The sequence below is a fragment of the Pelecanus crispus genome, chromosome 1, assembly GCF_030463565.1.
Source record: "Pelecanus crispus isolate bPelCri1 chromosome 1, bPelCri1.pri, whole genome shotgun sequence".
Classification (NCBI taxonomy): Eukaryota; Metazoa; Chordata; class Aves; order Pelecaniformes; family Pelecanidae; genus Pelecanus; species Pelecanus crispus.
In genome coordinates this window covers 14,347,037-14,368,802 of record NC_134643.1, presented here as the reverse complement: position 1 = coordinate 14,368,802, position 21,766 = coordinate 14,347,037, and the positions used below count along the sequence as shown (strand labels likewise).

The 21,766-nt window shown below is 42.2% G+C and overlaps 1 protein-coding gene across 1 annotated transcript in view; it reads left to right on the top strand.

Annotated features, from left to right (window-relative positions):
• Window positions 1-21,766, top strand: part of CCDC146 (coiled-coil domain containing 146) — an 84,336-nt gene that overhangs the window by 57,804 nt on the left and 4,766 nt on the right. Inside the window, exons 11-16 of the mRNA XM_075727720.1 lie at window positions 1,629-1,799; window positions 3,188-3,276; window positions 3,393-3,557; window positions 5,925-6,149; window positions 6,774-7,002; window positions 21,437-21,565. Coding sequence (XP_075583835.1) covers window positions 1,629-1,799; window positions 3,188-3,276; window positions 3,393-3,557; window positions 5,925-6,149; window positions 6,774-7,002; window positions 21,437-21,565 — 1,008 coding nt within the window. The remainder of the gene's footprint in view (window positions 1-1,628; window positions 1,800-3,187; window positions 3,277-3,392; window positions 3,558-5,924; window positions 6,150-6,773; window positions 7,003-21,436; window positions 21,566-21,766) is intronic.

The window sequence follows — 21,766 nt, the reverse complement described above, 5'->3', positions numbered from 1 at the left end:
TTTAAAAAACATTTTTCGTTGTTACTGGTCACATTTTGGAAGGCAGTGTCCTGGTTTCAGCTGGGATAGAGTTAATTTTCTTCCTAGTAGCAGGCATGGTGCTGTGTTTTGGATTTAGGATGAGAAGAATGTTGATAACACACTGATGTTTTAGTTGTTGCTAAGTACTGCTTATGCTAGTCAAGGACTTTTCAGCTCCCCATGCTCTGCCAGGCGCACAAGAAACTGGGAGGGGGCACAGCCAGAATAGTTGATCCAAACTGCCCAAAGGGCTATTCCATATCATATGGCGTCATGCTCAGTATAGAAACTGGGGGGGGTTGGCTGAGGAGCAGCGATCGCTGCTTGGGGACTGTCTGGGCATCGGTTGGCGGGTGGTGAGCAATTGCACTGTGCATCACTTGCTTTGTATATTGTTATTGTTATTATCATTATTATATTGTTATTATTATTATTTTACTTTATTTTATTTCAATTATTAAACTGTTCTTATCTCAACCCAGGAGTTTTCTCACTCTTACTCCCCCGATTCTCTCCCCCATCCCGTCGGGGCTGGGGGAGTGAGCGAGCGGCTGCGTGGTGCTTAGTTGCTGGCTGGGGCTAAACGACGACAGGCAGAAAGCAAATATGCTTTCTAGGTTAAGTCTTTCTGAATATCATCAATTACATTACAGCTAGAAATATAATGGGTATAAATTTCCTTTGGATATGGCACAGTGTCTGGCTGAAACAAGGACAATTCAGCATTTATACAGTATAATTGTTCATCCTCATGGTTTTGTCATTTGTGGATGTCTGTCTATACTCAGCACAGCCATATATAGTTTGGAAAGGCAGATGTCTCAGTTATGAGAATACTAGTACTTGCCACTATATAAATGACTTTATAAGAAGCAATGTATTTCAGACATACCTTCTTAAGATCATACCTCCTTATCTTCTTACCCTTATATCCATTTTTGTGGATGTCTTTGAATTTGTTAGCATTATCAGGTGGGATTCAGCTTGTGTTTGAATACATATACATTTGGTACCTACATGTCACTGTTTGTGTATGGGATATGTATCCAGTGTGCCACGATAGTCAATAGCAATCTAGTCATGTAGTCAGTGGAGCCTAGGAAGCCATCCACTCACCTCCTCCTAAAGAGGTTAGCCTACGCTGGGTAAAGCAAATAGCTCTTTGGAGTTCACTGACTGTATTGACTGAATCTCCAACAACTCTAGGCATCTAGATACTTTGCTCTGTTTTAAATGTCTAAATTTGGTCTCTTAATGTGGAAGCTCAGTGTCTTCCATTGTGTAGTATGGACATGTCAAGACCTGACAGTAAGCGTATTTAAAGATTATATGGCTATAAGGAACCATTCTGCCCAGTGGGCAATAGCTGAAAGACATGCTAGACTGAGGAACAGAAATGCTTCTAGGTGATAAAATATTTTGACATGTTATTATAGAGATCATGCATGGTGTTTCAGCTGGTATTTTAAAGCAATTTTTTTTTTTTTTTTAAATCCATGTAGTCTGAATATATGTGTACTTTGCAGATAAACCCAAAGTATTTCCAGCTTTGGGTTTGCCGACACTGATGCATCGATGCATAAGGAATTGAATTTCATTTTCTTTAGGAAATGATGTCAGATATGGATGCCCACATGTTAGAAGAATGTATTGCTGAAGAAGGCCGGCTTTTCAAAGAGCAGGAAAAATGCAGAGATGAGTTATCCAGACTTGCACATCTGACTCGGCTTAAAGTTGAAGAGAGGGAACAGAAATCTAGGGATGTTCGGAAAGCCCAGGTAAAATATTATCTCCTATAATTGGAAGACTCTTCTAAAGTCAAAGCTGGTATACGGAGAAATTAAATTACTAGTGAGGAGGGCCTTATGGACTCTCATTTCCCTCTTTACTTTGAAGTTCCATCACAGCATAGGAAGCTCACAATACTGAGTTGTTTTATTGGCAATTTATGGTGCAGTGCAATAATAGTATATTAAAATATCATGCCACAAGTGAAACAAGGTATTTGAAAGGACATTTTCTTTCAAGCCTATGGAATAAAGAGGTAGAAAAGCAGGTAGCCTCAACTGAGATTCTTGGAAGTACAACTATGTGTTTTATTTTACAAATATATGGACATTAAAAGATAAATAGAACTGCTACTCATTCCAGGGAGAGCCAGCAATTTTTATTTTCCTGACACATTTCCAGGTGTAAATTGTTATATTAATGTGAAGGAAGATGGAAAGAAAACTTTTCCTATGGTCACAGAAACTAGGACTATTCATTGGGCTTGCTGCCTGCAGTTTGCTGGCATTATAATATCATACATGTGCTGTGATGTTGCACAGTTTATACTAACTTCTGGGTTTGTACATGGGAATGAACTATTTATGCTTCCACAATGTATGTCTGTATTCAAATAAATTATAGAAGCTACCCTTCTAGCACTTTGGGGATCCTTGACTGTCAGTAAAAATAGAGTAAACAAACATGTCAGGCTCTGCACCTTCAATAAAAATCAGTCCATAAAGAGATAAAAAAAAAAAAAAAGTACAAATTAATGAACACAAACACATGCACAGAGTTGCAACCCAACATCCACCAGCTTTTTAAATACCAGTCTCCTCCTCCTGATACCAGTGGCAGGTGAGAAAAGGCCTGTCCATTGAAGGTTAATGACACAGGCTATTGAAGACTGAACACAACTGAAATCAAAGGATCCAGAACCGTAACAAAATGTAAATGTACTCTTCTACTCAAGCATCAGTGATTGCTTAAAAGCCAGAAAAGAATAAAAAAGAAATTTTATTTGAAAAGGTACAATTTCAGTGGTGCGTGTGCCAATTTCAGTGCTGCATATGCCAAATTATTATATAGTGATGGAACTGAGAGGCTGATTAATAGAAACAGTAGAACTCCAGCTACAAGGGACCAAGCATTTTAAGATGCAGCATCAAATTATCTAGCTTAATAACAGTCGTTGTAAGCTTAATATACATAGAAAGACTGTGTTCTTTAATATTGTTACAGTAAAAGCATTTCATTATAGTTAGAATAAGTTCTTGGAATAATCTTGCCTCGCTGTCTTTTCCTTGTCTAAGAGAATTAGCTGTTCTGAGTCATTTCTTTGAAGGTATTTCTTTGATGTATCTAAAGTGCTCACTGAATTCTATTCAAATTTCAGATACAACTCCAAAATATTATTAAAGAAATAAAAAGAAAGGATCTTGAAATAAAAGAGTATAAAAAGAGGAAAAGAGAAATCCAAAAACAGTAAGAAAATAATAACAATATATTAGCTGAAAAATGACGTTTAAAGCAATTTTTATCCAAGTAATGTATGCATAAAATTATAATAATTATTTCTTTCACACTTGTCATTTCTTCAGACTTCAAGGATTTGCTAAAATGTATGATGTTATCCAAAATGAAAGGAATAAATGTATAAATTTGGTGCACGCTGCTCAGCAGAAAGCAAGTGAAATTAAAAACCGGGTAACATTGCTAGGAAATGAACTAGAAAATTTGAGGAATACTGTTATAACCAAGGAAAGGTGAGTTTTAAGCAAGCTGTAGATCACAATTATAGAAATGTAAGATTAGAAAGAATCTTAAGAGATAATCTAGTCCAACTTCAGCTATGCCTATATCATCCTTGATAGTTATTAACTTGATTTTTAAAGCCTGATTCAAAGACATTTAGCACATCCTTACATAATCTAATTTCTTGTCACTCTAAAACTTCACATTAGGTTCACTATTAGCTTGAGCATCATTGCATGGCACGAAGCATTTTTGAAGTTTGTCTGGCTACTCTCTCATTTTACTGTCCTTTGAAGGGATAAATTGTCATTGTGTTTCCTTTGTATCACAGTTCTTGAGCCTCTAGTATCTGCATTATCGTGCTCTTACATTCAAGATGAACAACACTGTTGTACTCACTTGCTTATCCTTAGACAAAAAGAGGTCCAATACATACATGATTCCACAACAGACCAGTGCATGGTACTATTAAATGAGTCACTAGCTAGTAATGCAGCTGTCTAATTAGTAAAATTAGAACAAACCGAGTTTCTTGGTTCAAACTCAAATTGAAGTTTATTTGATAACATTTATTCCAAATCAAACAAAGCATGGTTTCAATTTCCAGGCAATCCTAGTCAAAATGAAAAGTTACAGTCACAACAAAGAGGATGAGGTGGGCAGTGGGTGCATGTGACTATTCTTTCCTAGACCATTATTTAGTGGAGATGTCTTTTTGGCATCTTTTTGTCATCCTAGTGATGATACTTGGCAATATAGGCAGAACAACAATGTCTCTGAAATCAGTAGCTGGGAAAGTAGGAGGTTAGTGAATAGTTAACGGTGTATGCAAAACAGTACAGCCAAAACTGAGTAGTTTAAGAAGAACTTGATTTTCTAAAACTTTTTTTTTGGTGCAAAAAACTTGTACAGCCAGGCCAAAGAATGCATCCAGGATACATTCACTCAAAGTATATTGTGAATCTCCAAGTAGCTTGATTTCAAAGTCATGCTGGAAGTAGGTAGAAAAGAAGTGGAACTTCACTGATTTAAGTGACACAAGCTGACATTTTGTGCTAGAATTTTTGAGGCCTTCCCTATTATTTACTGGTGAAAGGAGGGGTAAAAAAAGGCTAAGACGGTTATATGTTGTCTAAATAGCAGAAATATCTAATTATTGTAGATGACCCTACTCCAGTAAAGGTCCAGCAGGCATTTTCATCTCTGCAAGCCTAGATTTAAAGCTGGCAAGAGGTACTGAAGTACCAGTAATTCTCTTGCCTATGGAAAATATTTTTAATCCCAGTAATAGACTTTGGTATCATAGTATCACTGACTTAACTGCAACCTACACAATTTGGAGGACAGAGAATCAGTCCAAATAAGAGAAAGGTTTTTCAGAAAACGTTTAATAACACATTGCATTTGTGCAATACTGTCATGCTTTCAGTCTGAAACTTGCTTTACAGAAGTTTAATTCAATTCAATTTCTGTGGAACTGGAAAGTGTTACACACATGGGGGAAACGAACCAGAAAGAAGCTTACTGCTTTGTACAGAGTAATTCAGCCCATGAGGAGAGGCAGGATATTTCATCTGCAGTTCTGTATTTTAACAGACTACGCTTCTCCTTTCACTACCTCTTTTGTGTGTGGATGTGAATATCTCCCCAGTGTAGATAAAGCAGTGATACTTGATCAGAAGTGATACTTACCACAATCAAATGCAGTAACTCTAAGTTCCGTGTCGTGAGCAAAGGAATGATCCATGTGGCAACATGAATGTGTATTTTAAGTGAGGGGGCCATCATCTAGTGACCAGCAAGGTCACTGGAAATAATGAGTTCTGTTTTTCATTTTTATGGGGCTATAATGTGATCTTGTCACTAACCTTTCATTATGATTTTTTTTTTCCTCATCTGTCAAACAGGGAAAGTGATAATTTTCTTTCTTGTTTGAATGTTGTGATAAATGGTTTTATAAACAATAACCTTGGAGACCTTTGAATTGCAACCACAATATTATTTAAATATCACTCTTTAAATAGAAGGGCAGGATTTCTACACATTAAGACTTTGCATCACAGTTTATGCTTCTGCTCTTGAACTTTATTTCTTATGTCCCCTTGGGCTACCCAGTGGAGAAGAAAAGAGCCGTAGTGCAACACTCCATTTATAGCATTTTTTTGGGCCATAGTCCAGTTCTCCTCAAGCTGGGAAGAGCTTGCGGAAAGAAGCTGTTCTCAGAGCCTTTCTACTTCTTGTAATGCTTCTGTGAAGCAGAGTGACAGAGAAGATCCTTTGTGTATTTGAGGAATTAGTTTAAGCTCTGCTTTTAGTTGCTGAAATTGCTTTCAAATTGAAAGTACTAAAAACTTTCCTACTTTTCTGTTATGCTAAAGAAAATTGCAGAAACAACATCTGAAGAATAGAAATAATGTAGCAATTACAGACAGTCTGAAAAGTGATTATTGCAAAATTGTACAGATCATGCATGAGATGAAAGAAAAGGAAAAGCAACAGTGTCTGGATCTTGAGAAGCTTACCAATACAGTCACCCGCATTGAAGAGGAAATTGTGCAGCTACGCAAAAAATATGAAAGGGCTATTCAGCAACAACATGAGAGGTATACATGTAAATTTGATGTAATATAGTGCTTAAATTTGACATTCATGAACCAACAATATTTTTCAACTTATGAGCATTCCAAACTAGGAATACTAAAAGACTGCCTCACTACAATGTTTCACGAAACAGTCTGCCTCACTGCAATGTCAGGGCTGCTTTGCATTACACGGATGTTTTTTCTCCATTGGTGAAGATGTTCATTCCTCAGAACTATTATTAAAAATATGGTGGATTGCCTACTGAATGCCTTGAGAGCTTGTAGCCTCCTGCTCTGTTTGTGCTTTATGTGCAGATAAGGTATAAAAAATGCAGAAGATGTAAAGCTCCCTGATTATGTTAATCCATTTTTAAATGAATGCTGTGGAAGGCCAGAAAAGTTTTTAAAATTATATGAGACACTAGATCAACCTTTGCAATTGTTTATTGTCTGATTTTCACACTGTAATTATTTTATTACCTATTTAAAATGCCAGGTTATTAAATAATATTTGTGAAACCTTTGTACATTTTCCAAGATTATTACTATCTTTCAAGGTTGCCAGTTGTGTTCTTGAATGGAATAGACTGAATATGAGTCAATTTTTTTTTTAAATTTTACCTTTTCATTTTGGGCTTATTACAGTGGTCTTCTGCTCAGAAATCGAGAAGAAGAACTATGCATTCTATATGAAAAAATAAACATGCAAGAGATGTTGTGTAGAAATGGAGATATTGAGATGCAAGTTATGGATGAAAAGATCAGATTTCTGAAGCTGAAGGTAGCTGAGAAAAAGAGACAGATTAAATTGTGGTTCAAAGCACTCCCAGTGAAGAATGCCCTGGATGCACATCTGGTGGTACTTCAGATACAGGTTGGTGGGAAAGAAAGCCTTTTTGTTTGTTTGTTTTTATTATTGTGTATTTTAAAGCTTAAGATAATTTCATAGGAAAAAAAAGTCTGCATGTACAAGGTTTATTAAAACAGCAAGTTCAGTAATACACCTGTCTAGCAAAGCACTGATGCATGTTTGTAACTTCAGCTATGTGAGTTTCTATGCTTTTGTGTAACTGGCTGATACACTTTGTTATGCACATGCCAAGCGCTTCCTGGGTATGGAATCTCAGCTAACCCTCCCCATAGCCTGAAATGTCAGTATGACTAAGCTGGAGAATGGGAGTCATGGGGAAAAAATGGGAATGTAGATAAAATTTGTTAAAACTGTATTGATGGGGGTAGGTGGAAGGGTGGGAGATATCCTTAGCTCTTCAAATTTCTAAAATAATAACTCAATTCACACTTGACCCTGAGCCTACTCTGGAAACTCTGCTGCCTACAATGATATAATCCACATATATTTTCTTCTACAGAAAAACAGTGTAAGTTTTAGTTCTAGTTACAACATGACATTAAACAACTAAGGAACTGCAGTGTTCATCATTGTTTGGGACATTCTTTCCTTGCTTTCTGAAATGGCTCATTTACTTTTGACCTTATCTCCAGATGGTAATTTTTTCCATACATATTCTGTTAGTGTCTGCACAAAATCATAAATTAGGGTGTACCATTGCCATTCGTAATTGCATCGATGGGAGCTGTGACTCACTGCTAAATAGTGCTTGCACTTTTCTGTTACTTCTGGTCTTCTAAAGAAACTGTATGCTCTGCAAAAAGAATAAAATGTTGTACAGTACCTTATGCAAATAGTACCCCAAAGAACTTTACAGTGCTGTTACAGATTTAAATGATGAACAGAGGGAGTATGATAGACTAAAGGGGGGGGGGGGGGAAGATGTTTTCAGGTAAGATTTAGAATGAGGCTGAGAGTCACTGAGTCAAACACAGTAACAAAATACAGATGATTTTTGTGAACTGACAGAATCAATCATGAAACTTCGATTTTTCTGTTCTGCATTCCTAGAATTTTCTTCTTTGTGATGATGTTTCATGTGAAGCCTGAAGTCACCATTAAAGGGAGGCTATTGCTACAGGTGCTTTAAATCTTTTTGCAATATTGACATAAACTTTAAAAAGCAGAAAAATACAGAGTGGAGTGATATTACACATGGAGTAGTCTTAATAAATGTTCCCAGGTCAGAGATTTTCCAGTGAACAATTGCAAATAACTAGTTATCGGCCTTTAAAATGTAACTAGATACTGTGGTTACTGCATATTACGTAGTTCAAACTGGCCGTTAACCCAGCCAGCTCCTTCTGCTCAACCATTCTAGCATTAATACTCTTCCTCCTACTGCCAATAGCCATTATGTCTAGTGAGAAACAGGTTCAAACTGTTTGGCTTTATCTCCATGATTTAAATAAAAGTCATAAGCCTGAGCCTGAGTTCTGGTGTTGGTTGCCAAATTCAGAATGCTAATTCCTGTACTGATTGCAGATTTGGTCCCATGTTGAAATCCGACTCGGCATCTGTTCAGTTATGATGTGCAAAGGATCTTACAATAATGATCATTTGCACAAGACTTTGATTTGATGTGGTGAATACAGATCTAAATCACTTGCGTTGTCTATGAAACCAGCCTCTGACACCAAGCTGAAATCTGAGGAGGTGGTAACAGGAGCTCCCTCTTGACTACCATTTGTCTATCTTTCAATTTAGATAATTATAATTGTTCAGAGAGAGGATCAGTGCACCACAGGACTATAAAACCCTGATTTCTATCAGAGGCCCTTAGACCTATAACGGAGACTGTAAACCTCATTTCCAAGTTCTCCTCTTAGTTTTTATTTCTTCATTCTGTTGTGTAGGAGCCAGCATGCCTAACCTTAACTTCGTGTTAGGAACCCACGGAACAAATTATCCAGATAAGTGAACAAGGTCTCTTTATTAATGGAAAGAGTTGGGTGTCTGCCTCCAGAGGGAGACCCTGATGAACCTACTTAGGGAGCACAATATTCCTCTTGGAGGTCTTTATATTCAAGGCACCTACCTCTCTCCATTGATTGTACAGGAAACTCAATCATGGGAGGAGGGTGCTTCAGAAGACTCCTACATTTGAAATACAGTTTAGACCATTAGGCAGGCTAAATGCTGTATGTGCACCTCTTAAAATTTTATTCTTCCCTTTTTCCTACCCTTCCTTAACTCTTGGGTATTTTTCAGACTGTCAGCTTATCCTTATCTGTACTATTTTTCTCCTGTCCTGCATTTCCCAACCTTCCCATTACCCCAGAACTTTTTTCCTTTTTCTCCCTCCACAGGTGAATTAAACTCTCTGGTATTGAATGCTGAATGATTTTCCAACAACAGATATCTGTCATTAGTAATACTTAAAACATATAGAGAGAAATGTGAGAGGAAAATAAGATCCAGTCTCACAAAACAGAAGAAGTTTCAGTATGTGTTGATCGCATTTGACTGAGATCTTTTGACTTTTTTAGAGACACAGTTTGAATGTAAGACTCACATATTCTCAACAGATGCTTTAATCATCACTGAGTTAGCTGTGCTGTGATGGGATATCTATTTCTGTTAGAGATATACCTCTTGGAATAGATGGATGAATGAGTACATTGTGTTCAACAGGCTGCAGAAACTGACCCCATATGCCGGTGGCTGTGGTTTACCCATTGGGAAGGGGAAAAGCACAGGTCAGGGCTGCGTGCCAATTCAGGAAGAACAAAAATTTCACCTGGGTCTCCTATACTCCTGTACTTAGGATCATAGAATGCTTTAGGGTGGAAGGGACCTTTAGAGGTCACCTAGCCCAACCCCCCTGCAGTGAGCAGGGACAGCTTTAACCACATCAGGTTGCTCAGAGCCCCGTCCAACCTGGCCTTGAATGTTGCCAGGGATGGGGCCTCTACTACCTCTCTGGGCAACCTGTGCCAGTGCTTCACTACCCTCATTGTAAAACATTTCTTCCTTAAATCCAGTCTAAATCTATCCTCCTTTAGTTTAAAACCATTGCTGCTTGTCCTGTCACAACAGGCCTTGCTAAAAAGTCTGTCCCCATCCTTCCTGTAGGCCCCCTTTAAGTACTGGAAGGTCGCAATAAGGTCTCCTTGCAGCCTTCTCTTCTCCAGGCTGAACAACCCCAACTCTCTCAGCCTGGCCTCACAGGAGAGGTGTTCCAGCCCTCAGATCATTTTTGTGGCCCTCCTCTGGACCCGCTCCAACATGTCCATGTCCTTCTTGTGCTGAGGGCCCCAGAGCTGGACGCAGCGCTCCAGGTGAGGTCTCACCAGAGCAGAGCAGAGTGGCAGAATCACCTCCCTCGACCTGCTGGCCACACTTCTTGTGATGCAGCCCAGGATATCGTTGGCTTTCTGGGCTGCAAGCGCACATTGGCAGCTCATGTCCAGCTTTTCATCCACCAGCACCCCCAAGTCCTTCTCTGCAGGGCTGCTCTCAATCCCTTCACCCCCCAGCCTGTATTGATATTGGGGGTTGCCCCATCTCAGGTGCAGGACCTTGCACTTGGCCTTGTTGAACCTCATGAGGTTCACACAGGCCCACCTCTCCAGCTTGTCCCGGTCCCTTTGGATGACATCTCGTCCTTCTGGCGTGTCAACTGCACCACTCAGCTTGGTGTCATCTGCAAACTTGCTGAGGGTGCACTCAATCCCACTGCCTATGTCATTGATGAAGATGTTAAACAGCAGTGGTCCCAGTACAGACCCCTGAGGGACTGCACTTGTCACTGATCTCCATGTGGACATCGAGCCATTCAGTTCCTTATCCACCAAACATCAAATCCGTGTCTCCCCAATTTAGAGAGAAAACTTCCTTTATCTGACACAAAAAATACCTGGTGAGATTCTAAGGTGGTTTTGCCCAGGCATAAAACTATGTAACTTTTAACTGGGACTGCACGTCAAGGGACTGTTCCCACTGACTGAAATGACCCATGAAAACTAATCTGCCTTCATGCATCAATGAGAAATACTTAGCATTAATTATTAGTTAGTCCAACACGTAGACCTGCTGAGCTGTCAAGATGCTGTAGATAGGACTGTCATTCCTCAGAGTTCAATTAACATAACACAGACACACAGTTTTGCTGAGGCATTTGGCATCAAACTTTATCCAGGTTTTAATATAACCCCATGAAAATCTCCAGAGAACATCATCACAGTCATAGAAAAATGGGGCTAGTAGAGAGGTGAAGAGTCTATCTTTCAATTTCAAAATCTATCTATCAATCAATCCCGGTCCTACTCCAGCATAGGACTGCCTGGCATTCCTGAGAGGGGTAAGCTGTGCTTTCAAACTGCCACTGGGAAACTCCAGTTTCCCCAGCAGGCTATCCCAGTGCTTCCTTAAGAGTGGAAAGATTCTCTTAACCAGTAGCCTGGATGTTTCCTGCTGCAGTGTAAGCCTATTGATTTGTATTCTGTCCGCCAGGAACATGACAAACAGATGATTCTCTTCCTCCCTGCAGCAACATTTCATGTTACTGGAAGATGTTACAGTCAAGTTCCTCTCCCATCCATTTGCTACACAACCCCGTCCTTTCATTCAGCCCTTACAAATTTTTCTTAGATTTTTGTTTGCATTTCTTTCACTTTTGGCAACTTGGTCTTCATTTTTCTTGAGGTGCAGTACCTAATATCAGTGGCTGAGAGTGGAAGAATTCATTTAGCCATCCTGCAGGTTACATTCCTGCTTATGTGTCCAGGTACAATGGTAGCCTTTCTTGCAGCATGACATATTGATTCATCTTCATGTAAATGTATGTCAACCAGACCCTTTTTTAAAGAAAGAGTATCTAATCAGTTGACTTTGATTCTGTATTTGTACAGGTAATTTTTCCTGCATACATGTAGCAGCTTGCATTTGTTATTTCATATTATCTCTTCTGTTCAGACCTTTTTTCAGATTCAGGTAATTTTGAATTTGAATCTTCTCCTCCAAAAAGTATTTACAGCCTCTCTGAGCTTAACCTTATTCTACTGATGTAGCACTTACCTTGTATTTTCATCAAAATTCTGTTTCCTTAGCTTTTTTATGAGAATGTCATATGAAACCATATTGAAGCCATGTAAAAATCAGTATGTGTGATACCTACTATTTGTCATGCACACAAATGTTAAATTATCATAGTAGGAAGTTGGGCTGGTTTGGCATTACTCAACACACCTGTGTTATTTATACCCTTTTTCTTTTCTAGCTACCTAGAAAGAAAGCTTAATGATTTGTTCCAGATTTTGTTCTGCAGAAAGTGAAGATAAGTTACCTATAGTTACATAGCTCCTTTTCCCCCCCTTTTTAAAAATAGGTATGTTATTTGCCTTTTCTAGTGCTCTCCCTACCTCACCTACCTTCTCTGAAATTTCCAAAATAAGCAGCAGACCTCCACTTTTTCAGACCGGTCCCTTTATCTAGGCATGTGTTCCCTCTCAGCTGTTCGTCCTTCAGCACTTCCCCCTGACTGGTTACAATCAAACATAGAAAAGCCTCTCTTGCAGAGCCTCTTCCTACCCCCTGCACCAAATCCACTCAAAGAAGGGTCTTTTTTGGTTTTAAGACTTAGAATCTCTTAGAACTCAGATAAACACTGCAAATTAGGAGGAAATAAAGATGCCTATAGTGACATCATTTCAGCAAACACACAATAGCGTGGTTATTTCTAAACGTGCTTTGTTTTCCATGCTTTTGGATTAGTCTGCATTGAATCACTCCCAATCCATATTGCATTTAAAAGTAAGTCAAGCCTTTAACATGAAACTTTTTTTTTTTTTTTCTCCTGGTTTGGACAGTGCTTTTTCTGCAAGTCCTTCTTCTCCTATGTAACAATTCAATCCTGCAAAATTTTACTGGGTGAGCTGTCCCTAATCTCATTAAGGTACCACTGCCTCTAACAAGGCGTTTTCACCTGAGTTAGTGGTTGAGAAATTTGGCCCCAGATGCAAAGCATCACTGGAAGCATAGCTGCACCTGGTTGTTTGCACTGGTCCTGCTCTTACATTCTTCCACTCTATGTATATTGGGCTTGAGTTTTAGTTGTTTATAATTAAAACAAATAAATCTTTCAGTACCCCTGAAACTAGTTACGCACTGAATGGCATTCACTTTAAACCGAATCATGATTTGACACGGAAATTGTTCATTACAGTTATTTAAGGTTTTTACTTTGCCTGCTCTCAGACAAAATTTGAAAGAAAGAGCTGCTCAATGTTTTTTTACCAGAAAAAGAACTGTTTAAGACAAGTGTTCTGGTAATGTTCCATTATCACCCAAGAAGATCTGTGTCGTGGTTTAGCCCCAGCCAGCAACTAAGCACCACGCAGCCGCTCGCTCACTCCCCCTACCCCGATGGGATGGGGGAGAGAATTGGAGGAGTAAGAGTGAGAAACACTCCTGGGCTGAGATAAGAACAGTTTAATAATTGAAATAAAGTAAAATAGTAATGCTAATAGTAACACTATAATAATGATAATAATAATAATGATACACGAAGCAAGTGATGCACAATGCAATTGCTCACCACCCGCCGACCGATACCCAGACAGTTCCTGAGCAGCGATCGCTGCTCCCCGGCCAACCCCCCCCAGTTTATATACTGAGCATGACGTCATATGGTATGGAATAGCCCTTTGGTCAGTTTGGATCAACTATTCTGGCTGTGCCCCCTCCCAGTTTCTTGTGCGCCTGGCAGAGCATGGGAAGCTGAAAAAGTCCTTGACTAGCATAAGCAGTACTCAGCAACAACTAAAAACATCAGCCTGTTATCAACATTCTTCTCCTACTAAATCCAAAACACAGCACTATGCCTGCTGTTAGGAAGAAAATTAACTCTATCCCAGCCGAAACCAGGACAGTATCCACCCCTTATTCTATACCATCTACGTCATGCACAGGCCCTCCCCTTTCCAATGTGTTCCAATTAATCACCACCCCTTTCCCTATCTTGATATACACACAGATATCATTCCCTTCGTCTATGGCCCATCCCTCTAAAATGTCCATTGAGTTCATTTAGTCCATGACTTTGGGTTCCATCTGTCATCACAGTCTTTCAGAGCAGGAGAGGTGGTGTGCAGTGTTGGACTGTTGCATGCTGAAGTCAGTTCTCATTCCAACATGGTTTCATCAAAGTTCATTTTCCTTAGGCTGGGCAGTTCTTACTGCAATACCATTGATGCGGCATATAGCAATCATAATATATAGTATTATATACTTAATATTAACCTACTATATTATTATATTAACATGCAGTTAAGAGATAACATATAGTTAAGAGATAACATACAGTATTATAAAGCAATTAATATTATACAATTCAGTTCATTGGCTATTTTCACCCAAAATCAAATTCCCTTGAGGTACACATTGGGCTTCCCCATCCTTTCGCATCACCCACCAAGTGCACCCAGGTCCTTGAGCAAAAGCAATCCCACGAATGGGTTTGCCTTTGCCAGAGGGGGAAGTAACCCAGACTGTCTTCCCCAGCATATTTTTCATGTGCACTACAGGAACTTTATCTCCTTCTACAGTACGTAAAAGTTTTGATTGGGCAGGGCCAGCTCGATTGGCAGATCCCCTGGTGTTGACTAACCAGGTGGCTTTTGCTAAATGCGTATCCCAATGTTTAAACGTCCCACCACCCATTGCTCTCAGGGTAGTCTTTAACAATCCATTGTATCGCTCAATTTTCCCGGAGGCTGGTGCATGGTAAGGGATGTGATACACCCACTCAATGCCGTGCTCTTTGGCCCAGGTGTCTATGAGGTTGTTTCGGAAATGAGTCCCGTTGTCTGACTCAATTCTTTCTGGGGTGCCATGTCGCCACAGGACTTGCTTTTCAAGGCCTAGGATGGTGTTCCGGGCGGTGGCATGGGGCACGGGATATGTTTCCAGCCATCCAGTGGTTGCTTCCACCATGGTGAGCACATAGCGCTTGCCCTGGCGGGTCTGTGGGAGCGTGATGTAATCAATCTGCCAGGCCTCCCCATATTTATATTTTAGCCATCGTTCACTATACCCAAGGGGCTTGAACTGCTTGGCTTGCTTGATTGCAGCGCATGTTTCACACTCATGAATAACCTGTGCAATACTGTCCATAGTTAAGTCCACCCCTCGATCACGAGCCCATTTATACGTTGCATCCCTTCCTTGATGGCCTGAGGCATCATGGGCCCACCGAGCTATAAATAATTCACCCTTATGTTGCCAGTCCAAATCCACCTGAGCCACTTCAATCTTAGCGGCCTGATCTACTTGCTGGTTGTTTTGATGTTCTTCAGTGGCCCGACTCTTAGGTACATGAGCATCTACATGACGAACTTTTACAACCAGGTTCTCTACCCGGGCAGCAATATCTTGCCACAATGCGGCAGCCCAGATTGGTTTGCCTCTGCGCTGCCAGTTGCTCTGCTTCCATTGCTGCAGCCACCCCCACAGGGCATTTGCCACCATCCATGAGTCAGTATAGAGATAAAGGACTGGCCACTTTTCTCTTTCAGCAATATCTAAAGCCAGCTGGATGGCTTTCACCTCTGCAAACTGACTCGACTCCCCTTCTCCTTCAGCAGTTTCTGCGACTTGTCATATAGGACTCCATACAGCAGCTTTCCACCTCCGATGCTTTCCCATGAGACGACAGGACCCATCAGTGAACAGGGCATATTGCTTTTCATTTTCTGGCAATTTATTATACAGTGGGGCCTCTTCAGCACGTGTCACCTCCTCCTCTGGTGATATTCTAATGTTTTTTCCTTCTGGCCAGTCCATGATCACTTCCAAGATTCCTGGGCGACTGGGGTTTCCTATTCGAGCCCGTTGTGTGATCAATGCAACCCACTTACTCCATGTAGCATCAGTTGCATGATGTGTAGAGGGGACCCTCCCTTTGAACATCCAGCCCAACACCGGCAGTCGGGGTGCCAGCAGGAGCTGTGCTTCAGTACCAACCACTTCTGAAGCAGCTCGAACCCCTTCATATGCTGCCAGTATCTCTTTCTCAGTTGGAGTGTAGCGGGCTTCGGATCCTCTGTATCCCCGACTCCAAAACCCTAGGGGTCGACCTCGAGTCTCCCCTGGTGCTTTCTGCCAGAGGCTCCAGGTAGGGCCATTCTCCCCGGCTGCGGTGTAGAGCACATTTTTAATATCCTGCCCTGCCCGGACTGGCCCAAGGGCTACTGCATGAACTATCTCACATTTAATTTGTTCAAAGGCTTGCTGTTGCTCAGGGCCCCATTTGAATTCGTTCTTCTTCTGGGTCACTTGATAGAGAGGGCTTACGATCTGGCTGTAATTTGGAATATGCATTCTCCAAAACCCCACAACGCCTAAGAAAGCTTGTGTTTCCTTTTTGCTAGTTGGTGGGGACATAGCTGTTATTTTGTTGATCACATCCATTGGGATCTGACGACGTCCATCTTGCCATTTTATTCCTAAAAACTGGATCTCCTGTGCAGGCCCCTTGACCTTACTCTGTTTTATGGCAAAACCAGCCTTCAGAAGGATTTGGACTATTTTCTTTCCCTTCTCAAAAACTTCTTCTGCTGTATTGCCCCACACAATGATGTCATCAATGTACTGCAGATGTTCTGGAGCTTCACCCTGTTCCAGTGCTGTCTGGATCAGTCCATGGCAAATGGTGGGGCTGTGCTTCCACCCCTGGGGCAGTCGGTTCCAGGTGTACTGAACACCCCTCCAGGTAAAAGCAAACTGGGGTCTGCACTCTGCTGCCAAAGGGATGGAGAAAAATGCATTAGCAATATCAATTGTGGCATACCACTTAGCTGCCTTTGACTCCAGTTCATATTGAAGTTCTAGCATGTCTGGCACGGCAGCACTCAGCGGCGGTGTAACTTCGTTCAGGCCACGATAGTCCACTGTTAGTCTCCACTCCCCATTAGACTTTCGCACTGGCCATATGGGACTGTTAAAGGGTGAGCGAGTCTTGCTGATCACTCCCTGGCTCTCCAGTCGACGAATCAGGTTATGGATGGGAATCAGGGAGTCTCGGTTGGTGCGATATTGCCGCCTGTGCACAGTTGTGGTAGCAATCGGCACCTGTTGTTCCTCAACCTTCAGCAACCCTACAATTGAAGGGTCCTCTGAGAGACCGGGCAAGGTGGACAACTGTTTAATTTCCTCTGTCTCCAAAGCAGCTATACCAAAAGCCCACCGGTACCCTTTTGGGTCCTTGAAATACCCTCTCCTGAGGTAGTCTATGCCAAGGATGCACGGAGCATCTGGGCCAGTCACAATGGGGTGCTTTTGCCACTCATTCCCAGTTAGGCTCACTTCAGCTTCCAGTACAGTTAGCTGTTGGGATCCCCCTGTCACTCCAGAAATACAAATGGGTTCTGCCCCTCTATAGTTTGATGGCATTAGCGTGCACTGTGCACCAGTGTCCACTAGAGCCTCATACTCCTGTGGGTCTGACGTTCCAGGCCATCGAATCCACACAGTCCAGTAAACCCGGTTGTCCCTTTCCTCCACCTGGCTGGAGGCAGGGCCCCTCTAACACTGGTCACAGTATTCATTGTTCACTTCCTGTAAATGTGAATCAAAAGTTCCCTGATCAAGGTCGGAAGTAAAATTAGCCCTCTTACTCTGTCTCGGGAACTGCTCACTGGAAACTGGAGCTGCAATTTTCCTGGGAGAACCGCCTTTTCTAATAGTTTTTCCTTGCAATTCACGCACCCGTGCCTCTAAGGTTGAGGTGGGTTTTCCATCCCACTTTCTCATGTCCTCTCCATAATCACGCAGGTAAAACCACAGGGTGCCCCGTGGTGTGTATCCTCTATATCCTCTCTCTTGAGCATAGGGACGTTGACTCCTAATGGCTGAGACACTGGTCCGTGCAGGTGGGGAGTAGGACAGATCCTCTCTGAGTTGTTGGAACTCTTGGCATATTTTTTCAGACAGTTTTTCCACAGCCGAGACACAGGCCCGTAGGGAGGAAGAGAGCTTTTCTTCGTAGTCCCGGAGTTGTCTAGCCACTTCATCCACCGTTGGTGCCTCGTCGTCTTTCCAGGCTAGTATTGCCAACGAGTTGGAATACGATGCTGGTGCGCTCCGTACCACCTTCCGCCACATGGATTGTGTGCACCTGACTTCATCTGGGTCTTTGGTTAACCGCTCATCATTCAGGTCACTGTAAATCACCTCCAGCACGCCTAATTCCCTCAGGTACTGGATACCTTTCTCTACGGTGGTCCATTTGCTTGGGCGGTATAAAACATCCTCCTTGAAGGGATACCTTTCCTTCACGCTTGACAGAAGTCGCCTCCAGAGGCTGAGCGGTTTTGCCCCTTTTCCAATTGCTTTGTCAATGCCCCCTTCCCTGGAAAGGGATCCCAGCTGCTTGGCTTCCCTACCCTCTAAATCCAGGCTACTGGCCCCGTTATCCCAGCATCGGAGCAGCCAGGTGATGATGTGCTCGCCTGGATGACGACCAAAATCTTTTCGCATATCTCGCAGCTCACTCAGGGATAGGGATCGGGTGGTCACCATCTCATTTATGGGTTCTTCCTCCTCTGGTTCTCGCGATGGCCCTGGTTCATCTTCATCCCTTACTAAACGAACTGATTTCCTCGTGTATTTCTTCTTCTGTATAGGGGCAACTGATACCGGCGCAGGTTGGTTCTCTGGTTTAGCCACAGTGTCTGTCACTGGGGTTTGAGTAGCCGCAGTGCTCATGGCTGTGGCTGGAGTAGCCACAGTGCCTGGGGCAGGGGTTTGAGTAGCTGCAAGGCCTGTAGTGGGGGTTGGAGTAGCCGCAGGGCCTGTAGTGGGGGTTTGAGTAGCCACAGTGCTTGTTGTTTTGTCATCAGATCCAGAGACCTTCTCTTTCTTTTGAGGGGACTGATTAGCGTTGACCACGGCTCGATAGGCATGGGCCAGTCCCCAGCATGTTGCAATGATTTGTGTCTCTCTGGAGCTACCAGGGTGACAACATACTTCTTCCAAATACTTTACTAATTCTTCAGGATTCTGCACTTGTTCAGGGGTGAAGTTCCAAAACACTGGAGGTCCCCACTGCCCTAGGTACTTGCGCATACGATCCCACACACCCTGCCACTCATAACTATCCAGCCTTGGGGTAGATCTCTGGATGGTATTTTTAAACTGCTTACTGACCTTTATCAAAATGGAAACAACATTCCCAAGAATTATCAATAGAAGTATCTTAACTGCCCAGGGGTGTTCAAGATACAGGAAAGTTGTTGTAATGAAGGAGGAAACATCATAGAAGAAAGCAGCAAAGGTGCCATTCTGTATTTCCTCCACAACAAGCCTCTCAGAGTAAGAAGTATAATTGCTAACTCTCTCTATGAGGTAGTACCCGAAGTACAGTAGTGACTTCTGTATGAAACCCAAATACCAAAGAATGCTCAAGGTCAGGGCTTTGATAAGGAGCCTCCCAAGCAAAAGATCATGAATCACTGCAGAGCATAGCACACTACACAAACTGACAGCAAGCTTTAACGCGTGCTGCAAAAAAAAGAACATGGTGCAGATCAGATGAACTAATATCGTGACCGGCAACTGTTAACAGCCTCCTTAATACACTCTGATTAATCTGTTGTTATCTCGAGCCCCACGTTGGGCGCCAAAAAGGACTGTCGTGGTTTAGCCCCAGCCAGCAACTAAGCACCACGCAGCCGCTCGCTCACTCCCCCTACCCCGATGGGATGGGGGAGAGAATTGGAGGAGTAAGAGTGAGAAACACTCCTGGGCTGAGATAAGAACAGTTTAATAATTGAAATAAAGTAAAATAGTAATGCTAATAGTAACACTATAATAATGATAATAATAATAATGATACACGAAGCAAGTGATGCACAATGCAATTGCTCACCACCCGCCGACCGATACCCAGACAGTTCCTGAGCAGCGATCGCTGCTCCCCGGCCAACCCCCCCCAGTTTATATACTGAGCATGACGTCATATGGTATGGAATAGCCCTTTGGTCAGTTTGGATCAACTATTCTGGCTGTGCCCCCTCCCAGTTTCTTGTGCGCCTGGCAGAGCATGGGAAGCTGAAAAAGTCCTTGACTAGCATAAGCAGTACTCAGCAACAACTAAAAACATCAGCCTGTTATCAACATTCTTCTCCTACTAAATCCAAAACACAGCACTATGCCTGCTGTTAGGAAGAAAATTAACTCTATCCCAGCCGAAACCAGGACAATCTGTCAGTTTTCCCTTTTCCAGTTAAACATGACTTGTTAACTTCCAGTGAACAAACCCCATTCCTATAGTAACATCTAAACATTTACTTTGTCTTTTTCCTGACCGTTCATAACTTTAAAAGCCAGTGACCGCTTACTTCCTTAATAATATCATCACCTGCAATTGATGGTTAGCATTTATAGCAACTTACTTGGGTTGCATTATGTCAGGGTGAATAGATCAAGGTTGGAGCAACAATGTGCTGATGGATGGCCAGGTGCATAACAAAGCACAAAACCCCACCACTGTCAGTCCTGCAAGTCCAAACATGAAGAAATGGTCCCAGTCACTCCTTCAGAGAGTATTTATGCAAAGCACGGGTGCCCATCTAGTGTATTCTGGGAAGTGTTATTCCACGGGAAGGTCTCACAGCAGAAAGGTCAGGGAACACCTGCCTCTGTGGGTCCCCAGACTACCTCATCGCTCAGTGTCACCACTGAGTCACTTCAGGACACATGCATGGAACGTGCAAACTTGGATGCCTACAGGGATGAGGCCTTTAGAGCTAACCAGCGGGAAGAGGATTTTCAGATTTAACTTGCAACCAAAGCTGAAGAGGGTATCAGCCCCTGGGACAGCCTTTTTCTGACTTACCAAACCTGTGACGAAAATCATCTTCCAGTCCAGGGCTGTTGTCTTGATACCCGGCGGCTCAGAGAAAAAGCCTCTTCCACGTGGCAGCATTATGTATACACAGTTTCAGGTGGTTGTGTTACACATGGAGAAGGAGTCAAGGGAACAAGCATTCAAGACAGTTAAACTATTAATAAGATGAAGCTGATTTGTATTTGTGCATTGTAGGGATGACCTTCTGTGACACAATCTACTGTTTTGCCAAATTCCCGTTCATTAGCAATAGGACAGGAGAATGACGTATGTCCACCTCTGGTTTCACACAGAAGTGTTTCCCAGGGTTTGACCAGTATCATTTTGCTTAGTCCTACACCACCCCGAGCATCCCAAATGTCTCCCAGCAAGGCTGGAATCTTGCTTCCAAGCCCAGCGGTTGGCAGTGCAGCCACCCCAGCTGCTTTAGGGCAGGTCTCCTGGTCTAAGTCAGGCACACCGAGACCTTCCATCTCTGGTCGTGTGGTAATAACGGGGCTTTTGGCTTCTTGTCTGAAAAAATAACCATTGTGGCTTTTTGTTTGCTAGCATTCCCAGTGCAAGGACAGGATTAAACAGATGGAGGAAATCTTTGCTGACCCCGCAAATGAGAGTAGAAAGCGAAGCTTGGGAGGGAAGGACCCATCTCCACCTGAGCTGCTAAAAAAGATTGAGCAGGTAACATCACTTCTTACATCGCAAGCTCTCATGCTATGATTGACCTCTTTTAGAAAAGCAGACGGTATCTTTTATTTTTAAAGTAAACTTTCTGTAAGAAGAATGAAAATAATTACGATTGGCTAATGGGAACTCCAGCCCAGCATCTGCTTTCCAGGATAACTGGATGTGAGACATCTTGACTTCTTCCAGCAGGGGCTG